This window comes from Serinus canaria, chromosome 2, assembly GCF_022539315.1.
Source record: "Serinus canaria isolate serCan28SL12 chromosome 2, serCan2020, whole genome shotgun sequence".
Classification (NCBI taxonomy): Eukaryota; Metazoa; Chordata; class Aves; order Passeriformes; family Fringillidae; genus Serinus; species Serinus canaria.
Genome location: NC_066315.1, coordinates 3,308,601 through 3,329,629, shown reverse-complemented (window position 1 = coordinate 3,329,629; position 21,029 = coordinate 3,308,601). Strand labels below are relative to the sequence as shown.

The 21,029-nt window shown below is 40.6% G+C and overlaps 1 protein-coding gene across 1 annotated transcript; it reads right to left on the bottom strand.

Annotated features, from left to right (window-relative positions):
- Window positions 1-609: 609 nt before the first annotated feature.
- On the bottom strand, window positions 610-20,148 carry LOC103813050 (vasoactive intestinal polypeptide receptor 1-like). Its single transcript, XM_050971623.1, has 13 exons — window positions 20,125-20,148; window positions 19,420-19,519; window positions 15,981-16,088; window positions 15,147-15,256; window positions 12,862-12,959; window positions 10,588-10,720; window positions 10,013-10,166; window positions 7,142-7,202; window positions 6,240-6,309; window positions 5,614-5,705; window positions 4,843-4,972; window positions 3,609-3,650; window positions 610-798 (listed from the first exon to the last, which is right to left on the bottom strand). Exons 1-13 carry the CDS (start codon window positions 20,146-20,148, stop codon window positions 610-612), a joined length of 1,311 nt encoding a protein of 436 aa, XP_050827580.1.
- Window positions 20,149-21,029: the final 881 nt, after the last annotated feature.

The following is a 21,029-nucleotide window of genomic DNA, read 5'->3' as shown; positions in this document are numbered from 1 at the left end:
TTGTGGGAAATGGAAAGACAGGAACTTCCAGAGGGCCAGGAGGGTTTGATCTGCAGCCTTGGAAGGAGCTTGGATTGATGGAAAAATAAAGCATACAGGCATTAAGTAGAAAAACCATAAACTTATGTTTCTGTAGTTGTAAGTAGGAATATGCCTTAAGTAAAAAACTGAACTGATAAGATGGTGAAGGGTTTATAATGCAGGGGTGGGGCTGGATGGAGTGAGCTGAGTTTAGAAGTTAAAACAGAAGCTGATGTGTGACAGAAACCCATTGGATAAAAGTATCTGCAACGCAGCAAAACTAAGTAAAGCTGATGGGTTAGAAAAGCAAAATAAACCTTGTAGCAACTGTCTTTTGGGTTAGAAAGTTCAATATTGTCTTGCAACAAAGAACTTGTGACTACTTTGAGCTATGGCCAACATCTTGCTTCTTTTAAATCTCACAGCCTCTGAGACTGCTGTTTATCTGAGCAATAAATCAGTTTTAGCCCAAAAATAGTCCCATCCCTTTATTATTAGGGGCGAGAGCTCCTGACTCTATGGAAAGCCACAAAGGACCCAGCTGGCCACCCATTGCAGAGTCCCAGCACCTGGTCCTGCTGGAGCCCCTCAGACAGTGGTGACACCATCCTGGAGCACAGAGGTTCTCCTTTTGGGGCTGATTCTGTCCAGCAGGGAGAGCTGAGTGACGTAGTTGACTGGGCTGGTTTCTCTGGACAAAGCCCCGTGCTTGTGGCTGAAGGTCAGGTACTCCTGGTACTGCCACCTGCACAGCTGCTTCTTCAGCTCAGTTTGAACCTGCAGGAAGTCACAGACAAAGAGAAAATCAAGGCTTAATGAACACTGGATATGCCCAAAAGTCTGAGTACTTAGCCCAGATAAGCCAGGATTAAGCCTTAACACATTTTTAGAAGAACTTGAACTCTGTCCTTATTCCTTTTGAAAAGAAACAGATTTAATTTCAAAAAAATCAAAAGGATGGCATGCAGAAGTACATTTGGCCATTAGGGCAGGTCACTGGCAATATTTTCATCTTGGTGGCCCCTATTCTGCCATAATTTTCCCTGTTAACCACACAGACAACCCCTGAGTACATCTTCATGGATGGGTCTCTGGATCTTCCAAGAATCTCATAAATAAGAGGCCATCAAAGGTCATCTATTTCAGAAATAAAATTTATAAGTTTTGTTTGGGTTCAATCCCACAGTATGCCTTCTGAAAATCATAATTTCTGCCCTGTATTTTTGATATGATTTATTGTCAGGTTATAAGGCTTCAAAGTGGATCTCAGAACAGAAAATGCTGAGAGTGGCATGTGCTCATGGTGAAAGGCTTTTTGGAACCAATTTTATTTTGTTGGAGGAAAAAGGCTGGTCAGGAGTAAAGCAATATGAATGTTTCAGGATCAAATGTTGGTCCTGTTGAAGTAGAAAAGGAGACTGAAGGCTGTGACAGTAACAGGAATCCACTGAAGGATTTGTAATCATTTTCAAAGGTAAGAAAACAAAAACCTTGAAGATGGAAGTATGTACTGCATAATTACTGAATATTCATGAAATGTTGATCTGCTGTGGCATGGTGTGTGCAGATACTGAAAATCTATGAATGTTGTGAGTTATAGCTACTAAGTGGTGAAAGAAAACAATTCCAGTTCATTTCCTCCACCAATCCAATATTCCAGCTCTATCCCAGCAAACTCAAGGCCCTCCAGCACTCCTCAGTTTCATCCTTACTCACAACACCTCGCCTGGCAGCAGCACAGCCTCTCACATTGTCACAGACACTCAAAACTGAAGAAACACACACACAGAAAAAATAATAATTAGTTTCTTTGATTGCAAGGAACCACAACAGATGCACTGCCAAGTGGTAATGAGTGGCCAAGCTGCTCCAGGAGCAGTTATCCCTAAGAAATGTGGAAAAAAGCCAACCCAGCTTCATCTTGGGGCCAGAGATCAGGCTCTGCCTGTCCTGTTTTTAACACCCACTGCATTTCTGCGTTGTGAGGTACAATGTGCAAGCTATTAAAAGGCTGTTGAAGCAATTAAAAGGCTGTGATGCAGAAGGCAGGTTGGAAGTAGAGCTCTCTGTGTTCACAGCTAAGTCTTGAAGGCACTCTCTCACAATGGCCATTATAAATTGTTTTTCTAAGTATAGTTTAGGAGTTACTCATAGGTAGTTACTCATAGGTAGGGTTACTTGCACCTTGCACCTCCTTTTAGCCATTGTGAGGGGCTGGAGTGTGTCCAGTGAAGGGCAATGGAGGGATTGGAGAGGAAATCCTGTGAGGAGCAGCTGAGGGGCTCAGCCTGCAGAAAAGAGGCTCAGGAGGGACCTGCTTGGTCTCCAAAACTCTCTGAGATGAGGTTGTAGGTGGGAGCTGGCCTCTTCTCCCAGGGAACAGGGACAGGAGGAGGGGGAACAGCCTCAAGCTGTTCCAGGAGATGATCAGGTTGGACACCAGCAGGAATTTCCCCATGGAGAGGGTGCTCAGGCCTTGGCAGGGCTGCCCAGGGAGGTTTGGAGTGCCCATCCCTGGGGGAGTTCAAGGAAGGTCTGGAGGGGGCACTCAGTGCTCTGGGCTGGGGACAGGGTGGGCATTGGGCACAGCTGGGACCTGACAATCTTGGAGGGATCTTCCAACATTAATAATTCCATGTTCTATGAGGATTGTCCAAGTTTAAGCCACTGCAGAGACTGAGGCACCATGAGTGTGTCATTCTCAACTAATTTATTCACTTTTCTGAGGATGAGATGCAGTTTTATGTGTTCTCATCAGTTTGGATTTGTTCTGCTCTTTTGGGGGGAAGTGCCAGCCAATTTAATAAGGTTTTTAAATGATAGGGTCACTACATTCTACTGCAGGGAGTTCAGCCAAATTCTACCAATGTTATAAAAACAGGAAAGAAAGTGTTTGAACAAAGTCTTGATTACATGAGCAGACCTGGGAAAGAGAAAAGGGGGAAAGAGAAAAGGGGGAAAGAGAAAAGGGGAAAGAGAAAAGGGGGACAAGCACAGGTGAAGAGAAGACGAATGTAGAGACCCTACAGAGAAGAGCCGGACAGACGACACGCACGAGCCCGATGCTCACGCTCCTCTACCAGCGCCTCTCAGCGCCACGCATCGCCCAAGAGCCATAGAGCACTCATCCGAGAACGAGACCACCCGCCAGACTAGACCGACGACGACAGAGAATCGCAGCGCCATCGCATCGCCGAGCCTCGACTCGCGAACCAGGACCCGCTAGGCAAAGGGACACAGAAACGGGCAAGGGGGAAATGAAGAAATCACCAGGAGAGAATAAACCTAAAGAAAGTGAGGAGCTTTCAAGCTTTCCATATCAAACATAAATCAGGAGAAAAGTCCCCTGACAGGAAATTCAGCAACCATTTTTTAAAGGGTCATTGCTTCAAAGTTTATTTTGTGTCCTCCTGCCAGAACTGTATGAATACAAATAAAGTCAACAAAGCTACCAAGGGACAAAAAAAGATATGGGGATGTCATGGTTTCAAAGACAGATCTGTTCTGAAAATAGGAAAAGAAATTAAAAAACAAGAGGGAACTGTGAGTTTTAAAGGTTTTGATCATCTCATGTACTTGCTACTCACCTCTGCATTTGAGAAGCAATACAGGAGAGCAACAACAAAACCCTAGGACAGGGAGGGTAGGGAGAGAAAAAACATGGATTTAAAATCTGGAATCAATAACAGACATCGAGTTTCATTCCCAGTGTGTGTAAGACAATAAAAAAAATGCATATTTCCCAGTTTTCTATTGGAGGTCAGGCAGTGTGACACTATTTATTGAGTTTTCATAATAGAAATAAATTTCTCAGTGGACTGGTGACATTTTATATTTATTATTGCCCTTGTACAGAGACAGAAAAGATTCACTTGCTGTTCACTGTACCTACGAACAAATTCTCCCTCAGGTAAGGCAAGCATGGAAGAGGGATCCTTTTCAGCACATGACAATGTGGGCCAGTTGTGGTGGGGTACAGGGGAAAGGGGATGGGAAATCAGCTCTTCAGTACAAAATGTACCACACACAGGCCCTGACCCTCTCAAATCCATGTTCTGAGTAGGGGAACAGCAAAATAAACACAGAGATATTACCATGTCTCACTACCCCTAAAGGGTAAGGGCAGAGCAGGTGGTTATGTACTCCTATTTACCACCCCTCTTATCATTGTTACACGTGAAATCGTTTTCAATCAGTTCACCTCAACCCACAGACTGCTCTTCAAGGTGTTCTGTCATTGTTATTCCATAAACATAGCTATTTTATTTCTTTTGTGATTATTCATACAAAGTCTCACCCAGAGATTTCAAATAATAAGGGAGCAAGGAACAGAGGAGCTCGTGAAGGACTGAGATGGGATGTGTGCATTGAATTTGGATGCATTAATAAATCCTGCTCTAATAACCAGCCTGAAGTGGGCTGGTGTCACTGAAATATTTTATGAAAAATCCTTTTGCCAGGATTTGTTCTCCTGGGAAGCTTCAGCTTCTCCATGTTTTGCTCCTCTGGAATTTGATTTGGAGAATTGTTTACCCAGCATGTGAATTGTTTTTACTTGAAGACCAATCCCAGTCCAGCTGTGTCAGACTCTGTTCAGTCACAGGTTTTTATTATTCATTCCTTTCGAGCTTTCTGATGTCTCCTCTCCCTTTCTTTAGCATAGTTTTAGTATATAATTTTCTTTTAATATAATATATCATAAAATAATAAATCAGCCTTCTGAACCATGGAGTCAAGATTCTCATCTCTTCCCTCCAACACCACCCCAGGGTGGTAGAGCCCAAACAGCTCTCAGGGCTGTTAAATTTGTGTCCATCTCACCTGAAACGAGCCCAGGCCCAGCTCGATGTAGAGCCGAGCCTCCAGCCCAGTGCTCTCTGGGAAAAATGCAAACACAATGTAGTGCACCCCAAAGAGGGGGATCAACAGCAACGTGGACTTGGCAAGTCTCCTGGAAAAGAAGAATTCAAGAACACTGTTAGGAGTGACAGCAATTGTATGTTGGAACATTTAAAATTCGGAGAAGAGCTCCAAATGGAGGCAGCTGCATTCATTTGGATGAAGAAATTTTGGGAGGTTGTGGGAAGGTTCTGTGAGTGCTCTGATGGGATCCCCAAAGATTGTGAGGGGTTTTTAAACAGGACCAGACTTAATCCTGTTACTACATCTTTATGTATTTATATCTATTTTATTTTATTTATATGTATTTTATTTTCTTTTTCCTCTATTTAATTTATCCTGTTACTGCAAAGAATTTATCCTGTCACTGCATCTTTCTCTACGTGGCCATTTGTGTGGAAAGGACTGGGAGTGAGCTGGATTAATCACCTGACATTTACTGTTTACACTTTCAAGCTTTTGAAGTTTCACACTTTATTATTTAACTTTTCTCTTTGTCCCTGACATATGCACCCCACCCTTTCTGCTCTGAAATAAAAATGACATGTGATTTTTGGGCTGAAAAAGAAAGTTCACATTGTTATTTCTTCTCTTTCTATTAGAAGAGGAGTAGAACATTCTGTTCTCCCACCCATAAAAAATTCCTTGCAGCAGTTAGAACAGGTCAGCCCTGAGAGACCCAGAAATACTCACACAAAGTGGCTTGAATGGCTCCCTCCTCCCTCCTGGGATTTCAGCTTATGGACTAGAATCCTGATCACATTAATGAATATAACAAAGTTAATCTGTGAAGACAAGACAAAAATCTCTAAATTTACTACAATCCAGGACTTGCCTTTATTTGGTACAAATAACTAAAAATCCCCACTTTTAGGAGCTGCACTGCTATAAACCAATGGTCATCCCTTCTCAGCTCAGATCAATAGCTTTAAAAATAATAATAATAATTATATTTCCCACCAATATAGAGTTGTACATAAAATATGGTGAAAGTTATGTTGAATTATTGTAGACCAACACATCTTAAGATCATTTTATGTCTGATATTAATGCCTTGTACTTCTGGTCAGAACTTTAAATTTAGAATTTTAATGGTCTAAGAAAGACCATTTAAAGCTGTTCTCCTCATTGTTTATGACAGGGATTATACCAGATACAGACCTAAAAACCAGATTGCTCCCTCCTAAATTCAGGTGGGATAAATCTGTGGATAAGGGAGATGGTTTTGTCTTAAGTTACAATCATAAGAACTCATTTTAAAAGCACACTAGATAAAATTACCTCTTGGCAGAAACTCGAGGGAAAATGAAAAACCTTACTAATACAGTCAGCAGGATGGGGCCTTTGATGATCCATAACACCACTCCATTTTCATCATCATCCCAACATCTGGAACAACAAACACAACCAGGATTTTAACCTGCACCCTGGGAGCTTCCCATAACAACAAAAGCACTTCTGCCACAGGAGAGTGCTGGACATTAAATTTATATCATTGCCTAAATGTCCCTGGTTTCCCTCTGGTCTAATCTAAAGAAAATTCAGCCAGCAAGAATCACAGATTGAAGAACCAAAGCAAAGTAAAAAAAGTCACATTTGTATTTTCAGGCTGCTTTCCTGCTCTTCTTACCACTCTCAGGTCAACTTCTTATCCAACTCTCCTGAGTTTTGAGCAGGTGGTATAAAATAGATTCTTTTCCAGCTGATGTAAAATGATCTGAAATCCTTCAGGATAGCTTACAGCAAACAATATTTGGGGCTCATTTTAAAAGATACAGATAAAAATAAAATAAAATAATTGGAAACAAAAGAAGAAACTGCTGAAGACAATGCTGGTTGTTTGGGAAGTTCTCATTTGAGGAGATTATGGTCAGTTATTTATGGTTGAATTTATACAGAAACAGCAATTTTCTTGAAATACAATTATTTCAAGGACTGGAATTAGGGAACTTAAATGAAATTTCGATAGTTAATGTGATATTATCAGGTTTTCTCACCCCACTTATGGACATAAAAATCACAAGACTTAAAGAATTTTTTCACTTATGTACAAGCTGTAAAAATTAAATGTACAACTTTGAATCATGATATTAATATATGTTACTATTAATATCTTTTCCCCTTACCTTTTTCTGTACACATCTTTTTTTCCCCTTCAAAAAAACAGAAGACTATAAAAAATGTGATTTTTTTTGTGTTTTTTATACCAGCTTTGACTTACCCAGTGTTCTGTTGATGGATTCGTGTGAGGACCCAAGCAAACATCACAGCAGTGGGAGCTCCTGAGCAAACCAACAGGAACACAAGAATTGGTTTGAAAATCCTGCCCCATGAAATCTTTATTCCAAAAGGTTCATGGATATATTTTCTGAAAAATCATGGACATATTTTCTGAAAAATACCTTTTTTACGGTTTTTTCTCCTGAGAAGCTGAGAGGCCTCAGAAACTAAATGTAACCAATAATTATCTGCTGCTGTGGAATGTAACAAGTGCATCTTTGATTGGTCTCATGGGAATTGTTTCCACTTGATGACCAATCATAGCCACCAGTGTCGAGGCTGTGAGCAGTCACAAGATTTTATTACCTTTCCTTTCCTTTTCCTTTTTCCTTTTCCTTTTTCCTTTTCCTTTTTCCTTTTCCTTTTTCCTCCTTTTCCTTTCCTCCTTTTCCTTTTTTTCCTTTTCCTTTTCCTTTTCCTTTCCCTTTTCCTTTTCCCTTTCCTTTTCCCTGTCCTTTTCCCTTTCCTTTTCCCTTTCCTTTTTCCCTTTCCTTTTCCCTTTCCTTTCCTTTTTTCTTCCCTTCCTTCCCTTGTTCCTTTTCCCTTTCCGTTTCCCTTTCCTTTTCTATCCAGATTTTGCCCTTTTCCCTTTATTTTTCCTTTTCCCTTTCCCTTGTTTCTTTCCGTTTTCCTTTTTTCCCCCTTTCCCCTTTCCCTTCCTTCCCTTTCCTTCCTTTTCCCTTTCCCTTTGTCCCTTTTCCTCCTTCCCTTTTCCCTTTTCCCTTCTCCTTTTCCCTTTCCTTTCCGTTCCTTTTTCCTTTCCTTTCCTTTTCCTTTCCTTCACTTTCCTTTTCCTTTTCCTTTCCCTTTCCTTCCTTCCCTTCCCTTCCCTTCCCGTCACCGTCCCTTCCCTTCCTTCAGCCTTCCCTTCCCTTCCCTTCCTCTCCCATTGCCCTTCCACTTCCTCCTTCCCTTCCCTCTCCCTTCGCCAATTCCCTTTTTCCCTTCCCTTCCCTTCCCTTCCCTTCCCTTCCCTTTCCCTTCCCTTCCCTTCCCTTCCCTTTCCCTCTGCCTTCCCTTCCCTTCCCTTCCCTTCCCTTCTTCCTCTTCTCCCTTGCCCCTGTTCCCTTTCTCCTGATCATTTTAGTATATAATTTTCTTTTAAGATAATAAATGTCATAAAATAACAAATCAGCCTCCTGAAACATGGAGTCAAGATTCTCATCTCTCCCCTCCTCCTGGGACTCCTGTGAACACCAGCACAGGTTCACAGTGCAGCAGGCTGGATTAAAGGTCAATTTGTGGGTCAGACAATTTTCAATCACTTTATGGAAGAATTTAATTTGCAGTTCTGGGAAAGGAAAAAAAAGAAAGGAATAAAAGGGCAGGAAAATGAAATCATAACAAAGGAGAACAGGGGGTGTTGTGAAACATTTTCAGAAATAAATGTAAAGAATTACTTGAAGGTTGGGATGGGAATTGCAAGCACTTTTTAAGCTGGAGTAAGGATTTATTTAGCTTGGGCTCTTTTATCTTGGATTGGTCAACAAACATCCTTTGTACAGCAGCTGGAAAACTTCATCATTTTGTCCTAAAGATTCTACTAATCACCCCAGACTAATCAGTTGATAAGAATTCCATGAAAATTTATCTGAATCCAGTGATTTCTAGCCTTGCTTTGTCACTGCTTATCCTTCTGTCCTACCTTTTGACTGGGATTTTTTAAGGCCTATAAAGCAGAAATTGCTTTTTCTCTCCTCCTGAGGAATTGAATTTCCAAAGACTAAGTGACTTTCAAAGCTGCCACAAAAGGGACTCTAGTGAAAACAGGTGACATTTCCACTGATTATTCTATAGAAATATAGGGAATTTCTTTCTAAGTATCATTTGAGATGGGTGGGAGTGACTCAGAATTTGTCCTTCCAAATTTTTGCCCTTTGCTCAACTCCTTTAAGCTGGGACCTTGCTAAATTCAAGTTGGCTTTTTAATTAATGAAAATAAATATTCCCCTCCACATCACCTAAGATGAGAGCTGTCCCTGAGGTATCTCTTACCTTCCACTGATTGCAGAAGGAGATGAGGATTACCACATTATTAATTGAGTTGTTTGCTTTCTTATCTCAAGTTGGCCATGATTAATCAAGGGCTGAGAGTCAACTTTAAGACAACCCTATTTGGAATAGCTCCAAAAAAAATTTAATTACATTAAATAAAGTCTAAAAATCAAAAGGGGAAGGATAAATTAATATTTATTCAGGGTAATTGGGATTTCACTTCTAAGTCAAAAAAAGTCATTGTAACTACTCAGTTTGGGTGCCTGCCTTTTAAACCAGCCAAGGTGAGACATGGGAATATCTGAGAGTCACAATCAACAATTCTGAGCAGTGAAAGAAATCCTATTTATTTCACATTCTTATTCTGAGTATCAGAGATAACTTCAATTGCTGTATCACCTCAAAAGATTGCTTAAAGTCAGATCTCTGAAAATAAAAGAAAAATAAAACTGTTTGATTCCTAGGCTCACATGGTTAAAGATTAATCTGTCAAATTCTGCTTGCTAAAAACAAAAGGCAACTTAGTCACCCAAACTTCTTTAGTCAGTGGAGAAATTCAAGATATTTTTAGGATATTATCCAGCCATATCACTCATCCTCTTGAGGCCTGGATTATTCACCACCATGGTGCAAATAACTGAGATATGAAAGGGAATACAGTGATGTGACCTTGGTGTAACAGCACTGGATGAAAGGGCAACTTCTCTCAGCAAAGTGTCACCTTTGGCAGGCTCCTTTTACCTCAAAACACAGATTTTATCCAGTTCTTCAAGCAACCAGAAATGCTGAAGGGCACAAAGAGGAAGGGAGTACTAACCCCAGCCAGTAAATATGAACCACCACACAAACTTCTTGTTGGAAACAAAGGTCAGCAGCAGCAGGGTTTGCAGGTAGATCCCTTCGATGAGAAGCCAGAAGAAATTGGCTAAAATACTGAATTGGAAGAAGGCCACAGCAGCCTTACAAGCAACCTGGAAGTGCAGAGGAAGAAAAACCTTTTAGGTTTACTCTTGTTATAGCTGGTTTCTACAGAACTGTAGGCAGAATTCAATGTTGCCACACAAGAATGAAGAAACAACAAAATTTCTGTAAGTTTGGGGCTTCGTAATTCAAAATAACTTTATTTTAGGTTTTTGAAAGGGAAATATTGGGGGTTTTAATCTCACATATTAAATTCTACACTGGCAGAAATTGTTAGAGCTTTATTAGAGCCAACAGACCTAAATATCAAAGCTGAGTGCAGCCTTAGCACTTGGTCTTTGGGTTTGCATAATATTGTTGGTTTAAAGATTTCAGTTTTAGCAATAGGAGAAATAGGATGAAAATATCTCCCCTTCAGGTGAAGAATTAAATGTTGAGTCAAGGGTGAGAGAGAGAGGGGAGGTTCAGTACCGTGGACATGAGGCAGTGGTCCATGGTTTCATCTGCAAACAAAACAGCATCTTTGGTGAAAACAGCCACTGCTCTCAAGATGAAGGAGACAAACAGGTGCATGTGGATGTAATTCCGTGTGCAGTGGAATTTTCTGGCGTGGAAAGAGAAAATAAAAATTGCTCTTTGAGAGAAGTTTCTCAGGGTCTCATCAACAGGAGCAACAGGAGACTGCAGATACTTGCAAAGCAATAAATGATCTGTCACTATTTGAGAGCAGCAAGACAGGGGGGAGCAGAGAAGCTGTTACCTTTTACAGCTAATAAAAATAGCAGCCTAATTGTCCTTGGATCACCACACATTTAAAGGAGATGCCAGAAGCAGAGGGTAACTGTGGGAGTCTTGGGCTGGATTATGACCATACCTCTAAATTATTTTTAATAACATTTTTGTTAAACAAGCTTGCATCAGCTTTTCAGCCCCTTTTGGATCAAAGAAAGGATTGAATTGGTGGCAGTCATATGGTAGGGGATGGCTCCAGAGAAGTTGCCTTAAACTGCATTAATCTGATGAGGAGCAGCTGAGGGAGCTGGGAAGGGGCTCAGCCTGGAGAAAAGGGGGATCAGGGGGGACCTCGTGGCTCTGCACAGCTCCTGAGAGGAGGGGACAGCCAGGGGGAGCTGGGCTCTTCCCCCAGGGAACAAGGACAGGACAAGAGGAAGCCCCAGTTTGTGGCAAAGGAGGTTGACAATGGATATTAGGGAAAATGTTTGTATGGAAAGGGTTGTCAATGCTGCACAGGCTGCCAGGGAAATGGTTGTGATGCTTAAAGCTTTAGCTTTCATGTTTTCCAGATTCTGTACTGCACTGGTAAATAACTCTGAACTTCATATGAAGTGTTAGCAAGTTCTCCTCCCATCTCAGTCACACAAAACAATCCTTTTCCAGCCCCAGAACCAAGGACACCACTGCAGATTCAGGCCCAAAAAGTACAAACAGCAAATTGAGGAGAGCAAACTGGGAGGATGGGACTGCATAACCTGGAGCTGGAATTGGACAATTGACCCCAATATGGAAATGGACCAAAACTTACAAAAATGTGAAAACTCATGACCTGGTATCCATCTTAGAGCCATGGCCAGGCTCTTGTGCTGCCCAAGGTGTATCCTTTGAAGGCTTTTTAACAAATCCCTACTTTATTCCTTTAACTCTGTCCAGCCTCTGTTGCAGGTCAGCCTCCCTAGGCATCAGCTGAGTCCCCAACTCTCTGGGAATTTAAAATACACGTAGCTGTGGTGCTGGGAGTCCTGGGTTAGTGATGGACTCAGCAGTGCTGGCTGAATGGTTGGACTTGATCTTAAATGCCTTTTCCAGCCCAATATTCCTGTGATTCCCTGTCCCTAGACCACCCTGTGCACATTTTGCCTCGAGTAAAGGAATCTCCCTCAAGGTTTGGACACATGAGCCTCGTGCTCCTGGGTCCCTCTGTAAGGGCCATGACCTTTGAGACTGCCAACCCACTGCAGTCAGGTGTTGCTCTGACTTTTTAAGATTTTCTGAGCCTTCTGATGTTGACATTCTTGCAGAGAACTTTCTCACACACTTTCTGCAAATAACTCATTGTTTTGCATTATTTTATGGAGGAGGAGAAATTTCATGGACTGCTGGTTTGCCCAGTGGCATTGGAGAGGTGGCACTGTCACCCTCCAATCCACTGTCACTTTTGGAAAATTATAAACGTTGGAGTCAGAAATTAAACTTCCCTTTTTCTCTTCACCTTGAGAGCAGCAGTGTGTGCTTGTGTTCTTTCACGTCCTTAGTGACAGTCAGGGAACTGCTCTGTGCTCTGCCTCAACCAAACCTCAGATCCAATTCCTAATAACAAACATCATCAAATGAGGCATTGAAATTTAATTAAATTTCTTTTTTGGAGCTCTCAGTTATGGAAGCAACAGCCTTTCACAGAGGGAATGCACAATTTAGGAAACTCTGGTTCTGGGACATGGGCCAATGTTTATGCAGAGTCTGTCCTGATGTGCACTGTAGGAATGATCAAAAAGTGTTAAAAATTATCTAAAGTTTGGACATTTCCACTGTGTGGTGTCGTTAAGGAGATTAACAGAGATTGTTTTAACATTTGAAACACGAGCAGGGCAGGACCATCACCATCCAAGGAGTGATGTTTTGGAATGATTAGAAAACAACCATAAAAAAAAAATCCCACAAAACACAAGCACAGAGGAGCTGAGAGAAATTGTCTTGAGGCCTGCTGAGAAAAAGCCCATTTATATTTACCTGAAGGCAGCAAAGACAATTAGAGCTGTAATGAGCGAAGTCACGGATGCTGCATAGCCAGCGGTGTAGACACGCCAAAATGCAGAATAATAGGATTTCTGGGGGGAAAAGAGACACAGCCCAATGCAGGTGGGGGTGTTGGATGGATCCTGGGGTGCTCATCCCACTGGGACACACTTCCCTCACTCAGTCCCACAATCTTTGCTTTTCCTGCTCGAGATCGGTTTCAGGATTTTCCACCACTAATAAAAGTTTTCCTTTGAGTCTTACTTAACCCCACACAGAAGAGAAGTTTCACACTCCACAGGCTCATCTGACCCCTCTGAGCATGTTCTGCAGGAAAATATTAACTTTGATATGTAAACACCTTTTCTCATGTCAGTACATCCAAATTCTGGAGCACTGAAATGTTCTGGTGGGAGATTTGTAAAGCTGTTGCTTTAGACCTGGGCCAAATTCAATAAGTATTGATTTTCATAAACAGCTATAGCTGAAAGAGAAATAAAACTCTCAATTTGCAGGTGAGGAAGCTGAAACATTGATAGAGAGTTACATCAGGCTGTGGAGGTAATTAAAAGCCAAGGAAATCACCTCACAGTCCTTAATTCTCTGGACAAACAGTTCATTCCTTGCTGTGTATTGTAGCACTGTAAATTCTTTATAATTCACTTGTTTTCAATTAAGAAATCCTAATCCTATGTCCTAAGGAAAAAAAAAAAATAAAGCTTTTTTCCATGGCTTTAACTATGCAAATTTTATTCTGCTTCACTACAAGATCACCTAATTACTTAAAATCCCAAGACATTAAATTCTCTGAACCCAGGCAAATTTCTTCCTTATAAACCCAGTGGACACTTTGTTCTCTAATTGATCCCCAATCTGTTTATCCAAAAGGCAGTTCTAGGTGGAGACAACAAATTAGCAATTTTAAATAGATCCATAAAGAGATCTTGTAACCCTGACATGATATGAATCATCCTGGTGTTTCTGCAATAGTCCTGAGCTTTTCTACAGTATTTTCAAAACACAGATGAAAATTAGAAAAGAGGTTATTTAATTTAATAATAAAGTGTTTCAATTATTTTATCTGGTTTTGTAGGCTGGATTAAGAAACAACACCAAGTCCAAAAAACATCATAAGTGCTCACTGCAAATACAAAATACAAAGCAAGTGGTTCTTCTATTAGGACACAATTGAGATTTTCACTCACTCCCCTCTGTGTGCAGTGCAGCAGAGATTGCTGATCTTATCTTCCTTTTGTAGGCAAACATTGTGGATTTGACTGGAATAACAAACTAAACCCAGGCAGGGCACAGAGAGCAGCCCTGTGCAGAAATCTGCTAGCACTGTGAAATATAAATACAGCTCTTTGCTGATTTTAGCCTAGACCAGCCACAAATTATGCCTGGCTTAGCATAATCCAGGGTCTGCTTGGAGAAAGCCACCTGGAGAGTGATTTTAGTCCTGTGGGAGAACCCCATGGAGGCTGGAGATGTGTGCTCCAAATATATGAATTTACATCCCTCTGAACTGTTCAGATTATTTCCAGCATCTGTCTAGAAGGCTTTTCAGCAGTTATTCAAATTTTCTAAGCATTTATTTAAGCTTTAAAAACATTCTTCTTTCCCCAAAATGCAAAGTATAAATATTCTTATTTATAGAAGGTCATTGAGGTCCAGATATGAACTCCAGTAGGATGAGGAGGAATGTGGAAATTTAAATCATGTCAAGATGTGGATGTGAAAGAAATTCTGAAGCTTAATTGAGCATGAATGATGATTTTCAGAGAGGAAAAATATTCACTTCCTTCTCCACTGAATACCTGAGACAAAGTGGGGAAATACTCAGTGGCATCCAAGAGTTCCCTCCTGAGGATGTGTGTTGCCCACCAGGCTATAAAGTTAAGAAATATTTTTTCTAGGGCTCAAAGAAAATCTGGAAAAAATACAAATAGGAGGGATTGAAAGGAATTTTACCCTGAGGACAGGTGGGCAGGGCTTCCCTGGGAGATGTGTGCATGATGAGGATTTTCATCACCTCTGTCAGGGAACCAAATCTGAGTTTGGACAGGTGAACCAAGCATGATGTTAACCAAGAGGAGACTTTTGGATGAAGGGGAAAGGGCTGACTGCTGCTCACTTGCTTCATATTAAACATAATTTGTTAATTAAGTTCTAAGGATACCTAAAAGTTTTGGGTTTAGCACTGAAAATGGGTAATTTTCAGATGTGTGGAGAATCCAGCTACTCAGGGGATGTTCAGAAGCAGGAAATGAAACTCCCACCTGATCCTCGGGTCCTTTACTGGAACCTTCATCAAAGCCACAGGCAATGGTGTATGGTGGGAATGGCTCTGACCAATATTCCTCCTGTGTGCAGTTCCTCTGAAGGAAACCTTCCATGGGAAAACACAGCAGAGAATGAATTAATTAGGGGTGCTGGTGCTGCTGTTCTTAAAGTTTTGATGAGCAGCAACAATTTCTTATTGATTCCTAAGTTAGGGATTTATAGGCTGAGTCATGTTCTGAGAGATTAGCTATAATATGGACAATATTCTCCATATCTATCCTTTAAAAAAACTGAGGGACATGTTCCCAGTCATTTCAAGATGCAGTGGGACTTGTGCATTTCATATGGGAAATCAACTCTGCAAATTCATTCCTTCCACAGAGGAAATCAAATTATATATTCACAGCATGTTTTGGGCAAAGCCCTGAGCCATCTTTTCCAGGCTGGAAGCTCCATACAAGTTTTAATCTTGGTCCTGCTCTGACTGCAGGGCTGACCTCAGAAGGTTCTTTCTAATATTAATTGATGTATAGTTTTATAAATCAGTGATTCTAGGACACATTCCTTTATAAATTTAGCAGCATACTGCACTTGTCCATTGTATTTACATCACCAAAGGGATGAAATAATTCAGTAGAGCACAACACAAAACATAACAGTGTCAATATTGACCCCAAGCCAAGATGTGTATCTGGATAATTACTGAATTCTGACTGACATAAGAGCATTGTAAATCAGGAAAATATGAAGCAATCCTCAACTACTAGAATTCATTTAAAATAAAATTTAAATAAACAAATAGGGATAGGAAGAATAGGAAAAACTCTTGCCGTGGGTACTGGTGAATTCTTCAAAAAATTGTGGGCAGGGAATTTTAACCACTTCCCCAAAAGTGGCTCTGGGCCAGCAGGTTAAACCATCCCAATCTCTGGCACATCCTGTAAAAAAAAAAAAACCAAAATAAAGAAAATCACAGAGAACATCCCACATTTGATCCTCCATAATGAGGCTGTCTGTGGCTTTCCCACTCATTCACATGCAGGAAGAGCCACAGCAGGACGTGCAGCTCTGCAAAGGAAGGAGCGGAGTGTTTTCCTTTTCCCCTTGAAAGCATCCTTGCTCACACTTGGTATTCCAGCTGGACCTTCCCCCTCCTTATCTCATGAGAAAATGCACCTGAAATCCAAGCAGACACGGTCCCAAAGTCAAATCAATTGGAGCTCTTTCCTGTTGTCAAAACAAAAGCCACCGAAATAAAAGTATTGAATAATGATTAGCACTTGAGATTTCTCATGACTCCTTTCTCATTCCTTGAGATTCCTCATTACAGAGTCTGACTGAAATCCATCAGACTTAAAACTCAGCATTAACCTCTTTATTTCATGTTTAAAAATCTACCAATTCCACCTGGCTTAAGGGAAATAAGGGCTGAAGTCCCAGTCTTAGGCAATCAATGGCATTTCTGGGATGGATTTCCAAAGGGATTAAATCCATCCCAAACTAGAACATCTCAGCATGATAATAAATGACCACCACTGGGAATGGGTCTGACTGTGGAATTCAGGAGGTTCCCTGAGGCAGAGACTGCTGGCTGATGACACAGAGTGTGCTGCTGGCCCTGAGTTCCCCAAAAAGGATTTTCAGAAGTTCCAGTGAATCACAGCTTTGTCACAGCTGCATCACACTGAGGCTTCAAGCTGTTGGCAAGTGGGTGTGAGGGCAGCACAGAAAAATTGCCAGCATGTAAATGTGCCTGAAACAATAAAAAAAAAGCATCAGGTTCTAACCAAAACTAATCTCTAGGTAGTCATAAGGGGGATAGAAAGCAGGGGCTTGGGTTGGGAGTTGTTATTTCCTTCCATGATTCTTCTCTCCGATGGATGACGAGGCAAATCTGAAGTTGTCAGGTTGAAATGTGGAAGCAATACTTGTTTGTAGCTGAGCAAAGTTACTGACTGACTTTCAAAAGGACAGTCCTGAGAATCTCCCTCAGCATTATCCTCACATCACCCTGGGGAGGATGAAATTCCTGGTGCACACAATTTTCCAGGGAAACCAGAGGCCCCCATTCATTAGCTGTAACTTTAATTGCCTGAAATAAGTCAGCTAATCTCTGTTATGTTCCTTTTGTGAACAACAGAGAGAGACAGAGCCTTCCAGAGCTGATTCATCCCAAATATTGGTGCCTTCTTCCTGAGGACAGGATGAATCACACTCTGCAGATACCTGGCTCTCACTGATGATTACAGCCTCAACTCAGCTGTTAATTGTCAAATTAATGAAGCCAGGTGATATCAGACATGCAGGGGCCCCCACACTTACACTTAGCAGCTGAAGTGGTTTTTTCTTAGAAAAGCTTGGCAGATTTGAGAGGCTGGGTCTAAAAATCAATTTTATTTGGTAACGTGGAGGTAAAAATTCTAATTGTGTGACCTTGTGTAGGAACAGGACTTGTATGTCTTAAGTCTTAGAAATTATTTATTTCCAGTGACTTCTACAGATTCTAACAAAGAAACTGCTGAGTGCAGGGGCTGAAAGGGAATTTTTCATGCAAGGTTTTCATGAGCCTGGTGGTGTCCAAGTCACCCAAGGCTGCACAAAGAAAACTGCAGTAGAAGTTGCAGCAATGGATGTTGACACCATGGATGTTTAAGTCTTCTTCAGTAATCCAGGAATTTTTGGACAGTGAAGAAAAAAAAGTGGAGTTAGGACTTGATTCATTTGACCTATTTTACACATCTGCTCCAAAATGAGAGGAATTTCACCCTGGGTTCTGCTGGTGGCATTCACTGGACACTGCTCTGTACAAGAATGATGTGGAACTGCTCCAGAGTAAAATCTCTGCCTCACAGACTGATTCCAGCACAGATTCTCTGGGACTGCTGAGGTTTCACTCTACAAACTCTGATCCCTCTGTCTAGCTGAGTTCCTGAAAACTGAAACAGAAGCAATGGACTTGTACCTATCTTAGTGCAGTTTTATCCTCCAGAAAAAATACTTGGGATAAATTAAATTTAAATTAAACTTAAATGATGTTCATAGTTTTTGGATTTTTACATATTTACCACCAGGCCAAAACTGCAAATTTTTTCGAGCTCTAATATTTAATCCCAAACTATACTGAGAAAGGCTGTAAATACCAGAACAGAGTTTCCATTAAAGTCTTTCCTTACATGAAGAATAAAAGGTGGAAAAGGGAGCTTTGAGAAGCTCAGAGAGGACAAGGTTGAAGATTTTTTAAAAAGCATAACAGAGCTCTCAGAGATTTTTATTTCTTTTGCTACAAAGGGGATTCTAAAACCAGGTCATTATTTTTGTGTTGAGGAGGAAGATGCCTGGAATGACATCCTGTAAAGCAGGTAACAAATAATTTTTGAAAATGCCTAATTATACCAGAATTTTTTGTGGTGGGTTACTGTGTGTTCTAAGTGCAAAATGTGTCCAAGAGTTATTTTGGATTTTATTCAAGTCCAAAAGTATGCAAACTAAAGTCCAAGAGTGTAAAAAAAACCTTTATTAAAGTGTGTGTGAGAAATAGCACCAGAATAAAATAGGAAACTAGAAGAGGAACATGAAGCATGGGAGTGATTGGAAATTCTGCAGAATAACATGAAAGACAAAGGAAATATTGTGGGGTTGGACTCTGACTTTCACCAGGGTGCTAAAGGCAGACTTCCAAGTGGCTCCAATAATTCTGTCCCAACCAAATGAATCTTTGTCTCACAATTCCTCTGCAGAGAACAAACATCTTAAAATTCATGGAACTGAAAAATCTCACTGACCTGCATTCAAATTTTTCTAAGCAAAGCTGACCAGAATGAAATATGGCTGAATTCCTGAAAGAGTCTGAACATTTTGAAATTCCATGTTGAGTTATTTCCGAGCATGTCTCCAAAACCCCAGGAGGGAACACCTTACCCAGCATTCTAAATATAATTGACAGGCTTTGTTTTGTGTTCATTTTAGTTTTCAAAATTTGCATCACGTGGTAGACTGCTGAACACCACCACAATAAATCTTTACAAGCAAACACATAATCTCTAAAATTGTAAAAATGGAATATTTTGAAGAACTTGGGATTTTCTTTAACTTTTTTCCCCCCCTCAAAGAATATTTTTCACCAGATTGGAATGATTCCCAACGTGATACAATTTCAGTAGGGTCTTCTGTACCTTCTGGGGGAGTTTCTTTGGGGTTTTGGAGGTAAATAAAGAACACTTCAGTAATGTGAGACATTCCAAGCCAGGGGCTGCCCATCAGGACCTTTACCTTTAAGATCAGGTGAGGCAGATTCGTTGTGTTCTGAGCAGAGAGCCTCCTCTTTGACCACCTGCTGGAATATTTTGCATTCTGGGTGGATTCCTGTAACCTTGGCAAGAGAAAGACAAAAAAAGAAAAAACAATAACAACAACAACAACAAAAAAAACCCAAACCAAACCAACCAAAAACAAACCAAACCACCAAAATGAACAAAAACCCAAAAAAACCCCAAACCCAACCAAAAACAAAAGGAAAATAAATAAAAAAAAAAAAAAGAAAGAACTTCTGTGATTATCAGATTGAGAAAAGCCAGTTTGTACCTTATGGTTTCTATCTTGAGGTCTATGAATGTAAAAACTCCAGTTGAAGTTGGGTTTCTTTTTTTACAAATGAAACATATATAGCACCTCTTCTCCAATCTGGATATTTTTATCCCCTTTCTTTTGCAGTTGTTTTCCACAAAGCTTTAATGTTCACAGTTTTTGGATGCTCATGTATTTACCAACTGGCCAAAATTGGATGAATCCACCAGCTGTGGGATTATTCACACCAAGTTATATGAACTTAAATAAAGCCTGACCACAGAAATGTCTCCTCTCCATAAACCAACTAAAATTAAATAAATTCATTTAAAGAATTCTAGTTTTGATCATAGTTTAATCTGAATGATTGAAAAATTCTATAAATGTGTTGTCTGAGGATGTTGCACACACCTTAGACCGAGGAGCTGCTTCCATTTTAACAGATGAAGAAATGAGAAAAAAATTAATGATTTGACTGGGAATCTGAAGGATTATTTTTCTCTCACAGATAAGGGTACATTTAAAGCAGCTAGATGGATTTCTAGTCAGCTGTTGTTGAATGGGGCCTAAATTCATCCTCTTAGTTACAGATATTTAGTCCCATTTATTGCCATGTGTTTTGCTTGACCTCCATCTCCCCCTCCAGAAGGTTTCATGTCCTCTGAACTCCTGTGTCATCACTCCTGTGGTTGTGAGATGTTCCTAATGCTCTAAATCACATTATCATTAATGTTCTTAATTAATGTTCTTAATAACCAACACAACCCCAAAAGAGCTTCCTCTGCAAAGACAAAGTTCTGAGAAAGAGACAAATGCCAGTGTCTACACTTGATTTTTTATCTCATCTTCTGCAGTCCTTGGGAACTTCAAGGATGTCCCAGTCCCCCAGTAAATCTCAAGGATGTAAAACACCCCTCAGATGGAACCCACAGTCCAGAAAAGGTTGGGATGTTTGAAGGCATCTCAGCCCTCTTGTGCAGACTCTGCATTAATTTTTAACCCCTCTGTAGAAGTCTCACATGCATTATTTGAAATCTCAAATGTGTTATTTGGTGTCTCAAATGCTTCTACACCTTTAGGAAACGGAGTCAAACTGAGTAAAGAAAGCCACTGAACTGTGCTCAGAGACCCGGATACTGGACCAAACATTGGGATCTTGGGATCTTCAAGACAAAGGGAGTTGTATATGGAATAGAAATTATCTTTTTTTGTTCTGCTTCTTGCTTCTTTCTGACCTATACTATTTAAGACAAAGTCAGGGGCTCAGTTACCAGGGATTTTAATGGAAAATGATGGACTGAAGGCTTTCCAATATA

Excerpts from the sequence above, each read along its gene's own strand:
- LOC103813050 (XM_050971623.1), bottom strand. The coding sequence starts at position 20,148 with ATGGAAGCAGCTCCTCGGTCTAAG. Across the intron at positions 6,310-7,141 it reads ATCCATCAACAGAACACTGG|ATGTTGGGATGATGATGAAA; the intron begins GTAAGTCAAAGC and ends TTGTTGTTCCAG. Across the intron at positions 799-3,608 it reads ATTGCTTCTCAAATGCAGAG|GTTCAAACTGAGCTGAAGAA; the intron begins GTGAGTAGCAAG and ends GACTTCCTGCAG.